Source organism: Stegastes partitus, unplaced genomic scaffold (assembly GCF_000690725.1).
Source record: "Stegastes partitus isolate 25-593 unplaced genomic scaffold, Stegastes_partitus-1.0.2 Scaffold406, whole genome shotgun sequence".
Classification (NCBI taxonomy): domain Eukaryota; kingdom Metazoa; phylum Chordata; class Actinopteri; family Pomacentridae; genus Stegastes; species Stegastes partitus.
In genome coordinates, this window is record NW_007578137.1 from 151,385 (window position 1) to 164,333 (window position 12,949).

Below are 12,949 nucleotides of genomic sequence, written 5' to 3' on the forward strand. Positions count from 1 at the left end.
CTTAATAAAAAATGCATATTAAACAAGAGCTTGGGTCTTAAGAGGTTATATGTCGTGGAATACTTGTCCTACCCCTTCAAATGCTTTATATTTACATGCACAGACACACACAGACACACACACACAGACACACACACACACACACACGCACGCACCTGTCCTTCTGTTCCTGATGACAAAGAAGAACGGGTGATCTGCCATGACCTGTGGGTACAGCACCAGAGTCCTGGTCAGGGCAATCATTCCTAAGAGAGACAAAGAAAAAGAAAGGGGAACAACTATCAGTGTTATTTGCTGACAAGTGTTTTGTAAACTTGCAGCTGACTCTGCTGTGTAAGACCCACTCAAGCAAGCAAAAATGTTATGCATTCATCAATGTTGATGATAAGGAAGATTATGAGTCTACCTGAACCGACAGCTCCCTCTGCTCCCTCCTCTGTCACCTCCAGGTAGGCCTTCTGCACTGCTTTTCCAATGTACAGATCCTTACCATCTGGACAATGCACAAACAAAAGCATATAAATCAGCATCTTATCTTTATAAGATATATATCAAATCTGACACTGATGTGGCAACATTGACTCAAAACTGTATGTACACGTAGCAGTACAGAGAATGCTTCTGTATCGTATACCCACTTATTAGCCGGATCAACATTGTAAACCAGACAGAAAGGTCACATGAAGCAGCAGTTTCTTAAGAAGTGACGTCTGTTCAGAAAGAAAATGCTGAACAACTATTTCCCCAATGACAGAAAGCCTTTCAAGCTGCCCCCTCTTACCACCTGCCTGCCAGAACAGATCGTGTCCTCTGAGTACATGTTGAGCTGAGGATGTTATAACAAGAACAAGATGTTCCAAAGACCAGCACAACTTAGACACAATGTAATATCAGCTCCACCTGATGAGAACAAGCTGTTTTCAGCTGGATCTTCAAGGAAGGCTAATAACTTTCTAATCATTATTTTATTTTTTGTATGCTTGTTTGTATATGTTGGTTGCCTATGTGTAATTTGGCTTTCATTGAGAACACATTTTATTTAGGTGTAAATTATCCCAACACATTAATGCATCTATTTTTCTGCCTCTATGCGTATATCTGTCTCAGTCTCTGGATCTATTTTTAATGGATGATGTGACAGCTCTGACCTACCCACTCAGTGCCAGTTACCTTGGTTACCTTAGAAAGTACTTACTTCGCTGCTGCCAAGAAGGAGAAATCACATCTCACACTGAACCTCATATCTATAGCTGTATGAATGTGTGTTTTCTAATAATCTACTTGTATGTAAATACAGTATGTGTCAACATTTTGCAGTGTGCATCATGTTTTTATGCCCGTGTGTGCAGCTGTTTTGAATGTAACTATGCGTCACCTGTCATGGCAGAGAGATCAGCGTCGTTGGTGAAGATGTTCTTTATCCCCAGCTCCTGCAAAGTGTTTCTCAGATCAATCTTCTGCTCCACCTTAAACCTAAACAGTGAGGTTTGGGTTTAAATGTTCAGTTAATCATAGGCATTGTAAGAAATGTGTGGGATGAAGCAAGCGGATTACAATTTACCAAAGGGTGACAGATTAAGTAGCTGTGAATTAAACCCCTACTCATGTGCATCATTCCACTTTGAAACAATTAGCTAAAATATTAAAGGCCACCTCCGATGAAGATTTAAAAAAAAAAAAAAATCTTGTTAACATGTCTAAGTGGTGGTTGGTTTCTTGTCTAGAGCTGGTTTTGTGACATGTACGATTAAATTACTCAAATACTACAACTTGTGTTGCCTAAAGTAGTGTTTTCTTCTAAGCCATTTGAAGGCATGAAGGAATTATTTTCATGGGAAAACATATCTAAATATATGCTATGCCCACCGGGTGGTAGGCAGGAGCGGGCGTCCTGGCGTACCGCCCCCTGGTGGAGAACGAGAGGTTTGCCTCTCTGCGACTGCGTGTTGCAGAGGGGAAAACTCTGACTGTTGTTTGTGCTGATGCACCAAACAGCAGTTCAGAGTATTCGGGCTTCTTGGAGTCACTGGGTGGTGTCCTGGAAGGGGTGCTGCCTGGGGACTCCACAGTTCTCCTGGGGGACTTCAATGCTCACGTGGGCAATGACGGTGAAGCCTGGAGGGGCGTGATTGGGAGGAACGGCCTGCCTGATCTGAACCTGAGCGGTGTTTTGTTTTTGGGCTTCTGTGCTAGCCGCAGATTGGCCATAACAAACACCATGTTCGAACACAAGGTTGCTCATAAGTGTACTTGGTACCAGAGTACCTTAGGCCAAAGGTCGATGATCAACTTTGTAGTTGTGTCATCAGATCTGCGGCCGTATGTTGTGGACACTCGGGTGAAGGGAGGAGCAGAGCTGTCAACTGATCACCACCTGGTGGTGAGTTGGATCCGATGGCGGGGAGGTCTGTCGGACAGACCTGGTAAACCCAAACGCGTAATGCGGGTGAACTGGGAACGTCTGGCAGAGGTCCCTGTCCGTGGGGTTTTCAATTCCCACCTCCGGAAGAGTTTTTCCTGCATCCCGGGGGACGTTGGGGACATGGAGTCAGAGTCGTCCATGTTCAAAGCCTCCGTTGCAGAAGCAGCCGTTTGGAGCTGTGGCCAAAAGGTCACTGGTGCCTGTCGCAGAGGCAACCCCAAAACCTGCTGGTGAACACCGGCGGTGAGGGAAGCCGTCAGGCTGAAGAAGGAGACCTTTCGGGCCTGGTTGGCTTGGGGGTCTCCTGAAGCAGCAGGCAGGTACCGGCTGGCCAAAAGGGCTGCAGCTGCGGCGGTCGTGGAAGCTAAAACTCGGGTGTGGGAGGAGTTTGGGGAAGCTATGGAGAAGGACTTTCGGTCGGCCCCAAGGAAGTTCTGGCAAACCGTCCGACACCTCAGAAAGGGGAGGCAGGGATTTGCCCAGGCTGTGTACAGTTGGGGAGAAGAACTGCTGACCCAGACTGGGGATCTCGTCGAGCGGTGGAAGGAGGACTTCGAGGAACTCCTGAACCCGGTAAACACGTCCTCTGATGAAGGGGCAGAGCCTGAAGACTTGGGGGCTTCTGCGTCCATATCCATGGTAGAGGTCGCCGAGGTAGTTGAGAATCTCCCCGTGTGGATGAGATTCGCCCTGAGATGCTGAAGGCTCTGGACATTGTCAGACTGTCATGGCTGACACGTCTCTTCAATGTCGCGTGGGCATCGGGTAAAGTGCCTGTGGAGTGGCAGACAGGGGTGGTGGTTCCCATTTTTAAAAAGGGGGACCGGAGAGTGTGTGCTAATTATCGAGGTATCACACTTCTCAGCCTCCCCGGGAAAGTTTTCTCTAGGGTGCTGGAAAGGAGGCTTCGGCCGATTGTCGAACCCTCGGATTCAGGAGGAGCAATGCGGATTTCGTCCTGGTCGCGGAACAGTGGACCAGCTCTTTACCCTTGTGGAGCTGCTGAGGGGGGCATGGGAGTTCGACCTGCCAGTCCACATGTGCTTTGTGGATCTGGAGAAGGCCTATGACCGTGTCCCCCGAGGAACTCTGTGGGGGGTACTGAGGGAGTATGGGGTGCCAGGCTCGCTGCTATGAGCCATACGGTCCCTGTACAACCAAAGTGCGAGCTGTGTCCGCATTCTCTGCAATAAGTCGGACACGTTCCCAGTGGGTGTTGGACTCCGCCAGGGCTGTCCCTTGTCACTGATCCTGTTTGTGGTTTTCATGGACAGGATCTTAAGGCGCAGTCAGGGAGAGGAGGGTGTCCGGTTTGGGGACCTCAGGATCTTGTCTCTGCTTTTTGCAGACGACGGGGTACTGCTGGCTTCATCAGACCATGACCTTCAGCACTCACTGGAGCGGTTTGCAGCCAAGTGTGAAACGGCAGGGATGCGGATCAGTACCTCCAAGTCCGAGGCCATCGTTCTCTGCCGGAAGCTGGTGGATTGCCACCTCCTCAAGCGAGGGAGTTTAAGTATCTCGGGATCTTGTTCACGAGTGATGGGAAAATGGAGCGCGAGATGGACAGGCAGCTCGGTGCGGCGTCAGCAGTAATGTGGGCGCTGTACCAGACCGTCGTGGTGAAGAGAGAGCTGAGCCGCAAGGCAAAGCTCTCGATTTACCAGTCCATCTACATCCCAACCCTCACCTATGGTCACGAGCTTTGGGTCGTGACCGAAAGAACAAGATCGCGGATACAAGCGGCCGAAATGAGCTTCCTCCGTAGGGTGGCTGGGCTCAGCCTTAGAGATAGGGTGAGGAGCTCGGACATCCGGAGGGAGCTTGGAGTAGAGCCGCTGCTCCTTCGCGTCGAAAGGAGCCAGTTGAGGTGCTATGGACATCTGGTTCGGATGCCTCCGGGGAGGCTTCCTCTGGAGGTTTTCCGGACACGTCCACCTGGGAGGAGACCCCGGGGCAGACCCAGAGCCCGCTGGAGGGATTATATCTCTCGGCTGGCCTGGGAACACCTCGGGATCCCCCAGGCAGAGCTGGAAAGCGTTGCCGGGGGGAGGGAGGTCTGGGAAGACCTGCTCCGCCTACTGCCCCTGCGACCCGACCCCGGATAAGCGGAAGACAATGGATGGATGGATGGAGATATGAGCTTTTAGGGGTTTAATCAGTACCAGTATGTTGTAGATACATCGCATGTGTAGCTTTACGTCTGTTTCTGTGCATGTGTGCTTGTATTATGCAGGAAAATTAGCAGGTAGGTAGACAAAACAACTTCTAAAGCACAATGCCAGAGTGTGTTCTTGCATACAAATACATGAATGTGTTTGTGTGTGTCATCTCTCACCTCGGCAGGTAGACTTCCACCTTCTGCCGTTTGACATTGTTAGCCCACTCCTCCAGCAGAGGTGCTTTGATGATGGGCTCCAGAGAAGCCAGCGGTACCTCCTGCCGAGGCAGAACGATCATCATGGACATGTCCTCTCCCTCGTAGGGCATCTCCAACACCTGGTACACACCACCAGCTTCCTGTGAGCCATCACTGAACTCGCCTGATGGAGAAGAAACATACACAGCTGTGGGTACACACACATACTGTACGCATCTGGTGCCTGGGACCTTTACCGAGGAGGGAACGTACACAAATGGAAGCATGTGTTAAGGCACATTGATTGGCTGAATCGATTACAGTGTGTGTGGTCGTGCTCTAATTGAAAACCACTGACGCTTCACTTCAAAGCCTTTGCTTACACTTGGTGTGAAAATGGATTACATACATGCCATACTGTATGTAGTCACTGTGCCTAGTGCTGCCAGTGCTTTGTTGAAATCCCAAGAAAAAAATCAATTAGGCAGAAAAGGATAGTGTGTTTATCAGTGAAATAAATTTTTTACTCAAACATGCACTTGTCTGTCTTCAGGCAGGAAATGAAAGAAACCACTATTGGATCGAGGAAAATCAGAAACATCCTTGCATGTATATTTAGAAAATACCTGCCCACACACATATAGATGTCTGCACGTGTGATTATACATCACATGTGCACACGGACATCTGTAAGAGCTGATATCTTCTTCCAGATACAGAGTGAAATGTGACAGCTTCATAGCCTTGAGGAAGATCTTTAACAGACTTGTACTCTTGTATCTAATTAAACAAAACCCTCACATTTAAATTCTAATCAAGACAAGGCAAGAAACATTTACTTGAATTAAGTGAGACACTATTTCTTAGTCAGGATGTGATAATCCTTTTACACCCAAATGAGGTCCAACTAGATTTTAAATCTAAACACAAGATTATCCCACTTACTTGGGTTTTCTAGTGTGAGATGGAGATTAAAAACAAATTAACACCGCCGGATTTGATCCCATTCTTTGCACATTCTTTTGAGTTTTCTTTAGAAGCAGCTTAAAAGGGAAAATTACAACAAAAACACTGATTATCCTTCATTAACTTAGCGTTGTGGGAAGCCTTTGCCGATGCAGAGTGAGGAAACAATGCAGCAAAGAATGGGATGTGGCTTCCCAAAACATTTTACTTAACCAATATGATTGTGCTTCAAAAAGAGAATGCAAACGCAGCCTTCTCCCCAAGGACCTGTCCCTATTTTGCAGCGCTCAAACACACACATCCACACATGCACACACTACACTCGCGTGCACACACACACACACAAACAAACACACACACACACACACAAACACACACACACACACACACACAAACACACACACACACACACACACACACACACACACCAGTTCACACATGCACAGATTTCCTTGATCCTGAGTGTATGAGCATGACTATGTGAGAACGTAGGTGTATGTAAGTGTGCAATCTCACTACACGCATACAGACGGCACCAAAATAACCGAAATGCACCAACTTTAGTAGCAGTGCAGTAAAAATATGATGTAACTGTCTTTGGCAGTGCGGCAGACAAAAAATGAGTAGATGCAGAAGAGATGGAATGAAATCATTCATGTAACATCATAACAGCCAAACTGCTAGACTCCGTACAGACAGTCTTGCATTTCCCAGCACTGGCAAGTCAACAAATACACCAAAACTGAACATGCGCTGAACAACTAGATTATGACGTTAAAGATGTATAAGGTGTGGTTAAAAACTAAAGCCTAAATAAATCTTGTTACATAAAAATAACCTTAAGACATCACATTTACTGAGATTGGACAAAGCAAGGCTGTAAAAAAACAACTTTCAACACAGAAGCAACAAAAGATAAGAAAAGGGACAGTTGTTGGAAGGAAAGTCAAATGGATAAACAAATGAAACAGAATATAAAAAGACTTCAACAAACTGAGTGTAGTTTGTCTTGTCTTCTGTTATTAGAAAAACCTAATATATTAAATCTCAACTTAGCACAGACTGTCACAGTACAGCTAATAATGTAATGTAAAAAAAAACAAAAACTTTTAAAATATTCTTTTAAAATGACATACTAGAGGTGTTTGTGCAAGTGAAGAGAAAGTTAGCAGCAGAGCAGACTGAGCAGAGAAGAGAAGCCTTTCCTGGGAGTACCACTCCAAATATGAATATTTCACATCTAAGATTAACATTTTAAATAACCTCAGGAAATATGAACTGAAAATCAAGGGCTCCAGAGAAAAAGCCACAAGTATAATTCTACAAATGCACAGATAGAGAGACGCGCACACTTTCTTCTTACCGTAGTAAAAGTCTCCCTGTTGGTACATCATGAGCGTCTGGACCTCAGAGCCATCGTCTTTGCTGAAGGAAAAGGTCCTGGTGTTCTCTGGTCTGAACTGGTTTTTCCAGGAGCCTCTGAAGTAGACGGCGTTCACTAGGGTCAGGCGGGTCACGCTGCTGAAGTCCTCGGCTGATAGCAGCGCACGGATCTTACCTGGAGGGAGCAATTTGTGGAGTGTATTAGGATCTGCATTTCATCAGCCTCGGGATAGCTGCTGTTGTGGTGCAGCTTCTGAAGTCGTAACTAATGATAAGTACAGTTTGTGAATTTAAGGGGTTGAAAATGTATTTAATATTCTTTGTTTTAGAACACACTGATGTCATTAGAAGTCCTCTGACAGTGCTGTATATTATTTTAAAGAATGTAAGGAATGCACAAACAAGTACACATTTATACTGTATCACTACTCATCTCTCTCCCTCTTTCTCTAACTCACTCTCGGTATGATTCTCTACCCAGTTGTTGATCTGATCGGCCACAGCTGATGACTCGCTGAAGTCCACCGTTTCCACATCAGCCCGGAAGTACTTCCTCATCAGATGCAAAAACTCGGGGTTAAAGGTGACGCCCTCCTGCAGGAAGAGGCTGTTGGCAAATCGGATCACGTAGTGCGTATCATCATCCGACAGAGCCGCTGTCAGGTTCTGGAGCAGAGAGAACTCCACGCCTGGAAAACAGAGCGAGACTCACATTCATACTGTCACATCTGTTGTCCTACAAGGTGCTTTTAAAATGCAGTTACGCAAAAATCAACAGTTTTTTTCTTGTTAAACAAAAGTGTAGTAATAGCAAAAAAGCAATTTTTTGCATAGAGAATACAAAGAATATCCTTCACATATATTACATTTATATTTCACATCTCTTCCTGCTAAGATCTCAAGTTCAAACACAGACAAATATTCACAATACTTTTGTCATTTATTTTAATTGATCTGCTTGGGGTGCACAAAGAGATGACAATTCATTTTACACGACAGACTGCGACAGCCAAAGTTTAAAGCACATTATTATGACAAGTTGTATGCACACTGTGTAATGGCAGCTATAGTACACACTGGCAGTAAAAGAAAAACAATGTATGTGATTTGGAAGAAACCCCTCGTGTGTCTCTGTTAGTTTTACCTTCGCTTTGTCCTTTTTAGTCTCACTTGTGTGTTGTTACCTTTCGGTTCCTTGTGTATCTATAGTCCAGCGTTTCTTCTCAGTTGTCATTTCATCTGTTTTCACCCCGTGTCCCCTAAGCAATTGCATTTTGTGCCTTTTTTTAGATTGTGAACTATTTGCTACTTTTATTCTGGCCTCTCCTTGTTCCCTGCACCTTTGTTTGTCTACCTGGATTTGTGTTGTTCATTCTGCTCCCTCAATTTTTATGCCTGTCTTGTTTTCGGATATTTGCATGGGCTTGCTTTTTTCCCTTTAAATCTGGCTGTCATGTCATACATTTGGGTCCTCGTTCTCTCTGAGCTATTAAAAAAACATTTTACAATGCACAGTGTTTTCTCATTCAGCTTTCTGTTTTTAAGGCCAAGGATAACCAATGTTATTAAAATCAGTAGATAATGTTTTAATATAAAACAATTGTATATAAATATACATCACTAAATAAATACCAATGTGTCGTAAATTAATATGCTAAAAGCACTAAAGGTAGTATGTGAAATTATCTGAAATGGCTCTCTGTGAAATTGTAGTTTGCCACTAAACTAGTCACTGTGCAAATTCTGTAAATTGAAATATTGCTGTATGTATCGGGGAAGTATAAATGCAATATGAGTAAAATTGTATTTATGTTATATGAAGCTTGTGAGTTTTATAATATTATTTAAAGTGACATTCTTAAAATGTTACCACCTTATAGTTGGTGGACTCACAAGAGAAACATCAACTACAAACTGGTTGAAAATGAAGCAGCAGAGGCAGAGATATTCTAACTTTTAGCACCTACATTTTCCACAAAGCAAATGGATCTGATGTGTCATTAGACCTCCCAAGCCCATCTTAACTGCCAACATCTTAGTTTGTAACGCAGGCTTTCTGCTTAAATTGTCTCTGCTCAAGCCAAAATAATCATGGCGATGGTTTTTTCAAAATGTAAAAAAACTCCCTCCCGAATTGCAGAAGCCATATACAACCATTTTCACAGGAAGGGTAGCACTCTACAAGACAATTAAACTGACGTTCATGGGTAAAAACATCAGGCGGGCCTTATAATTAAATGAATTATTATTGTAAACAAAATGACAGACTATTCACTTGTCAGCTCCTCTTTTTTCACCCACCGCTGACCCTGATGCTTGTGAACCCGTGTTTATGAACGTGTCTCTCACCGGGCAGCAGATGGCTGAATCCTACAGCCTGTCGTATCTCCTCCAGCGAAGCCCCCCTGGCTCCCAGCTCCACCATGCCCAGGGCCACAGCCACGCTCAGCGGGGAGAAAATGATGTTGTCCTGACCCCCTGCTGCCTGCAGCCGGTGGTACAGTCTGACCGAGAACTCTGATGTAGTGTCCTCTGGAATGTCCGCCGCCCGGCAACCGTAGCCCGGCAACAGGATGGAGAGGAGGAGGAGCGGGGACAAAACGTCCAGGATCAACATCGCAGCACAGACCACAGAGAGCTGAGGGAAAGAGGGTGTATGGAGTGGAAAAAAAAGAAGAGTAATTTAATGTGATGATTGACAGAATGATAGGAGAAAAGGGGATGGAAAATGAGGGGAAAAAGAAAGGATAGGAAGAAAAGTGGAAAAATATGTTTGGAGGAGAAGATGGATGGATGGGATAGAGGGTTAAGGAAAAGGAAATGAGTGATTGGAGACATGGAAGGGGGATGGGCAGCCAAAGAGGTGCGGAAGGAAGGAAGGAAGGAAGGAAGACAGATGGATGGAGGGAGAACAAGATCAGAGAAAATGATTTGGGGGAGGGAACGGAGCCAAAAGTAGAGAGAAGAAGATTGCAGACAGAATAGTAAAGTAAAGGTAGAGACAGCAGGATTGCAGAGGGGAGGGAAGGAAAGAGACAGAGATAATAGCAGAAAAGATTATTGCGTAAGAGAGAAACACAGATGAAGGACAAGAGGATTTTGGAAGAGACAGACAGGGATGAAAGAGAGAGCAGGGATGTGGGATGACGAAAGGAAAGCAGAGGACCAGAGCGAGACAGAAAACATCTGTCAATCATTCTGCCAATTTAAACGGTAAAAGCAACAAAAAAAAAAAAAAGAGAAAAGAATACGACGACTAAAAAAAAATAGCCAGTAACAATTTCTACTTGCAGAAGTGAACTTGTGAATACAAACGAGACTGATTCTCATAAAAATGCTGCTAAATACAATAAAACTGGTAAAAGAGTGCTGTGAAATGAAAGGAGGAGGCACAACGGAGCTAGAACGAGGCAGTGAGATAATATATAAACAATAATGTGTAGTAACATGTGCATACTGCAGTCTGCGCGGCTGTTCTGAACACATCTGCTAAATGAGCTTATACATATTTAATAGCCATTCTTATCTTCTTGAGTTAAATCAGCCTCTTTCCTTCAAAATATGCTTTGTTCCCCCTGTGTGTGTGTGTGTATGTGGTTAAACCTTTTTATATGAATGGATGAGTTTTTGTCAAGAATGACTGATTTGGAAAAAGGCCTTTACTTCCCCCATCCTCCATCCCTCCTGTCATCTCTCCATGTCATCACACTCTTTCTCATCCTCCTCTTATCCATATTTTATCCATCTTCACCCAATCTCCTCCTCCTCCCTCTCGTACTTTCCCACCTTCTCTGTCTCTTTACCTACCCAAAATGACACCAAATATACACACACTGCGCCATATCTCTGTTGTTGCCAAGCAACATTGTTTTTACCGCTGGTCAAACAGAAAAAGAGAGTCAGTGATATATAGCATAAAGACAGAGAAAGATATTGAGTACAAACAGAGATAGGGGGGAATAACACATAGACATCTGTTTTGTTTCTCTGCTGTGCTGCTGTTATTATAGCTTGTATAAAGGATTCAATTAGCAGTCCCACGCAGGGCTGGAATCTGCTGGCTAATGCTGTATGTGTGAGATGGCAGGTGACTGTGGTGTCAACAACATTAACAATGGGCAGCAGCCAGAAAATTAGCGCCCCATCCTGTTGTCCTGTCCTTTCCTCTGTTCTGCTCTGGCATGTGACAAACTGTTTACCTTCCCAAAATGAACTGGTCCAACCTCGTGTCGGGGATGCATTGATTTCAATTTTTTAATGGAAAGACTGTAACCAACCATGAATTTAGACTACTGAATAGTATTATGTGTGTATTCGAAGCCTGATTTAGCATATTCTTCTGCACCACAGACCTCCACTGTTGTCCAAAACTACTAAAAACACATCAGCGATTCACATTCGAGCAGAACGTGACATGTTCCTTCATAATTATGAATATGGATGCTCTCGTTTATCTTGACTGAATTCCTCATGAGCTGTTCTTCTGTAAAAAACCAACTAAAGAACATAATCGGCGTCTGAAAATAGATCCCAGAGTTCAGTGCCCAGCTTTTTAGGAAATTATTCTTCTCTTTAAGGATTTACACTTTCAAAAAAACAAAGTATTTTGGGACTGATTGTCACAAAAAAAAAGAAAGTCAGAAAATGTTGGGAGACAAATTAATACATTTTTGGATTCTGTCTTATTGTGTAGATTTGCCAATAATATCAACAAAAATATAGATTATCACGAGACTCCAAGTGATGCTTGAACTGATGCTTTGCGTTTACAATATACAGCAGCTTCATTATAAGCTTCCAAATACGATTCCTCATTCACTTGCAAACTTCGCACCACCACATGTCACATCCACTTTACGTCCTTCACTGGTGACAGTCAGGATCTCATCTTATTTGTTCTCCGTCTATTTGTATTCTGACAAACTGCTTCTGACAGTTTTAGCATCGACCAAACCGCCAGCTTGACTTGCACCTGCTTGAGTCCGCAAATGGAAATGTAGTTTGCCTCACAAAGTTTCTTCACATCGCAGAATCACAAACCACTTGTCAAATATGTGACTGATGATCTCGAGATTGGATCTCAAATTAGTTGAGTTTAGCATAGTCTCAAAACCATCTCATTCTAACAAGGGACCTGTACCCATGCACCACTTAATTACGGGTATGATTACAATATAAAACATTTTGATCAAATTATTTAGATAAACATTTTAAGTTGCATATATTACTTTTGATGGGTTGGGTTGACATAATGCTGGTAATTGCACCCACTTATTATTTTTTGTAATCAAAACTCCACATTTCTGCGCTAGTTAAGTTTGAGCTAAGATAACTTAATGAAATTGGCTTGATGTCTGATTTTTTCTTCACCTTGACGTCATGACTTCAAGTTCCCTCCCCTATCTATGTAACATCTGAGCAACCTGATACCTTTAAACCTTTAAAATTATTAAACTTAAAATCTTGTGTTCACAATTATGATAATTAAGTGCACACCAGTTGAAAAATCCTTTCAAGTACCATGGAAACACTAGTTGGTACAACCTATTTTTTTTTTTTTTTTTTTTACAAGAATTTAACTTAAAAACTTTCATGCTACCAATTATTTTATAAGCAATATTTAACATTATCTTTGATTGTGGTGGAAAAGCTAACTCCCCTAACTCAACGTAGTTTGTTGGTGAAACAAAATGTCATGTGTTTTCATCACTTAAAGATTGATGCAAACATATTTCTTTTTTTTTTGATGAGCCTTTTACAGTGTAATTTTTCCAGTAACAGCTGAAAGTAATGACAAATTCACTTTTTCAGTTGACCCT

General features: G+C 43.4%; 1 protein-coding gene across 1 annotated transcript in view; it reads right to left on the minus strand.

Moving 5' to 3' along the window:
* Positions 1-9,762, minus strand: part of serpini1 (serpin peptidase inhibitor, clade I (neuroserpin), member 1) — an 11,423-nt gene extending 1,661 nt beyond the window's left edge. The window contains exons 1-7 of the mRNA XM_008285523.1: positions 9,480-9,762; positions 7,589-7,819; positions 7,111-7,305; positions 4,761-4,965; positions 1,376-1,473; positions 407-493; positions 156-245 (exon numbers count right to left, since the gene is read on the minus strand). Coding sequence (XP_008283745.1) covers positions 156-245; positions 407-493; positions 1,376-1,473; positions 4,761-4,965; positions 7,111-7,305; positions 7,589-7,819; positions 9,480-9,747 — 1,174 coding nt within the window. The 5' untranslated portion in view covers positions 9,748-9,762. The remainder of the gene's footprint in view (positions 1-155; positions 246-406; positions 494-1,375; positions 1,474-4,760; positions 4,966-7,110; positions 7,306-7,588; positions 7,820-9,479) is intronic.
* Between the last annotated feature and the right edge of the window lie 3,187 nt (positions 9,763-12,949).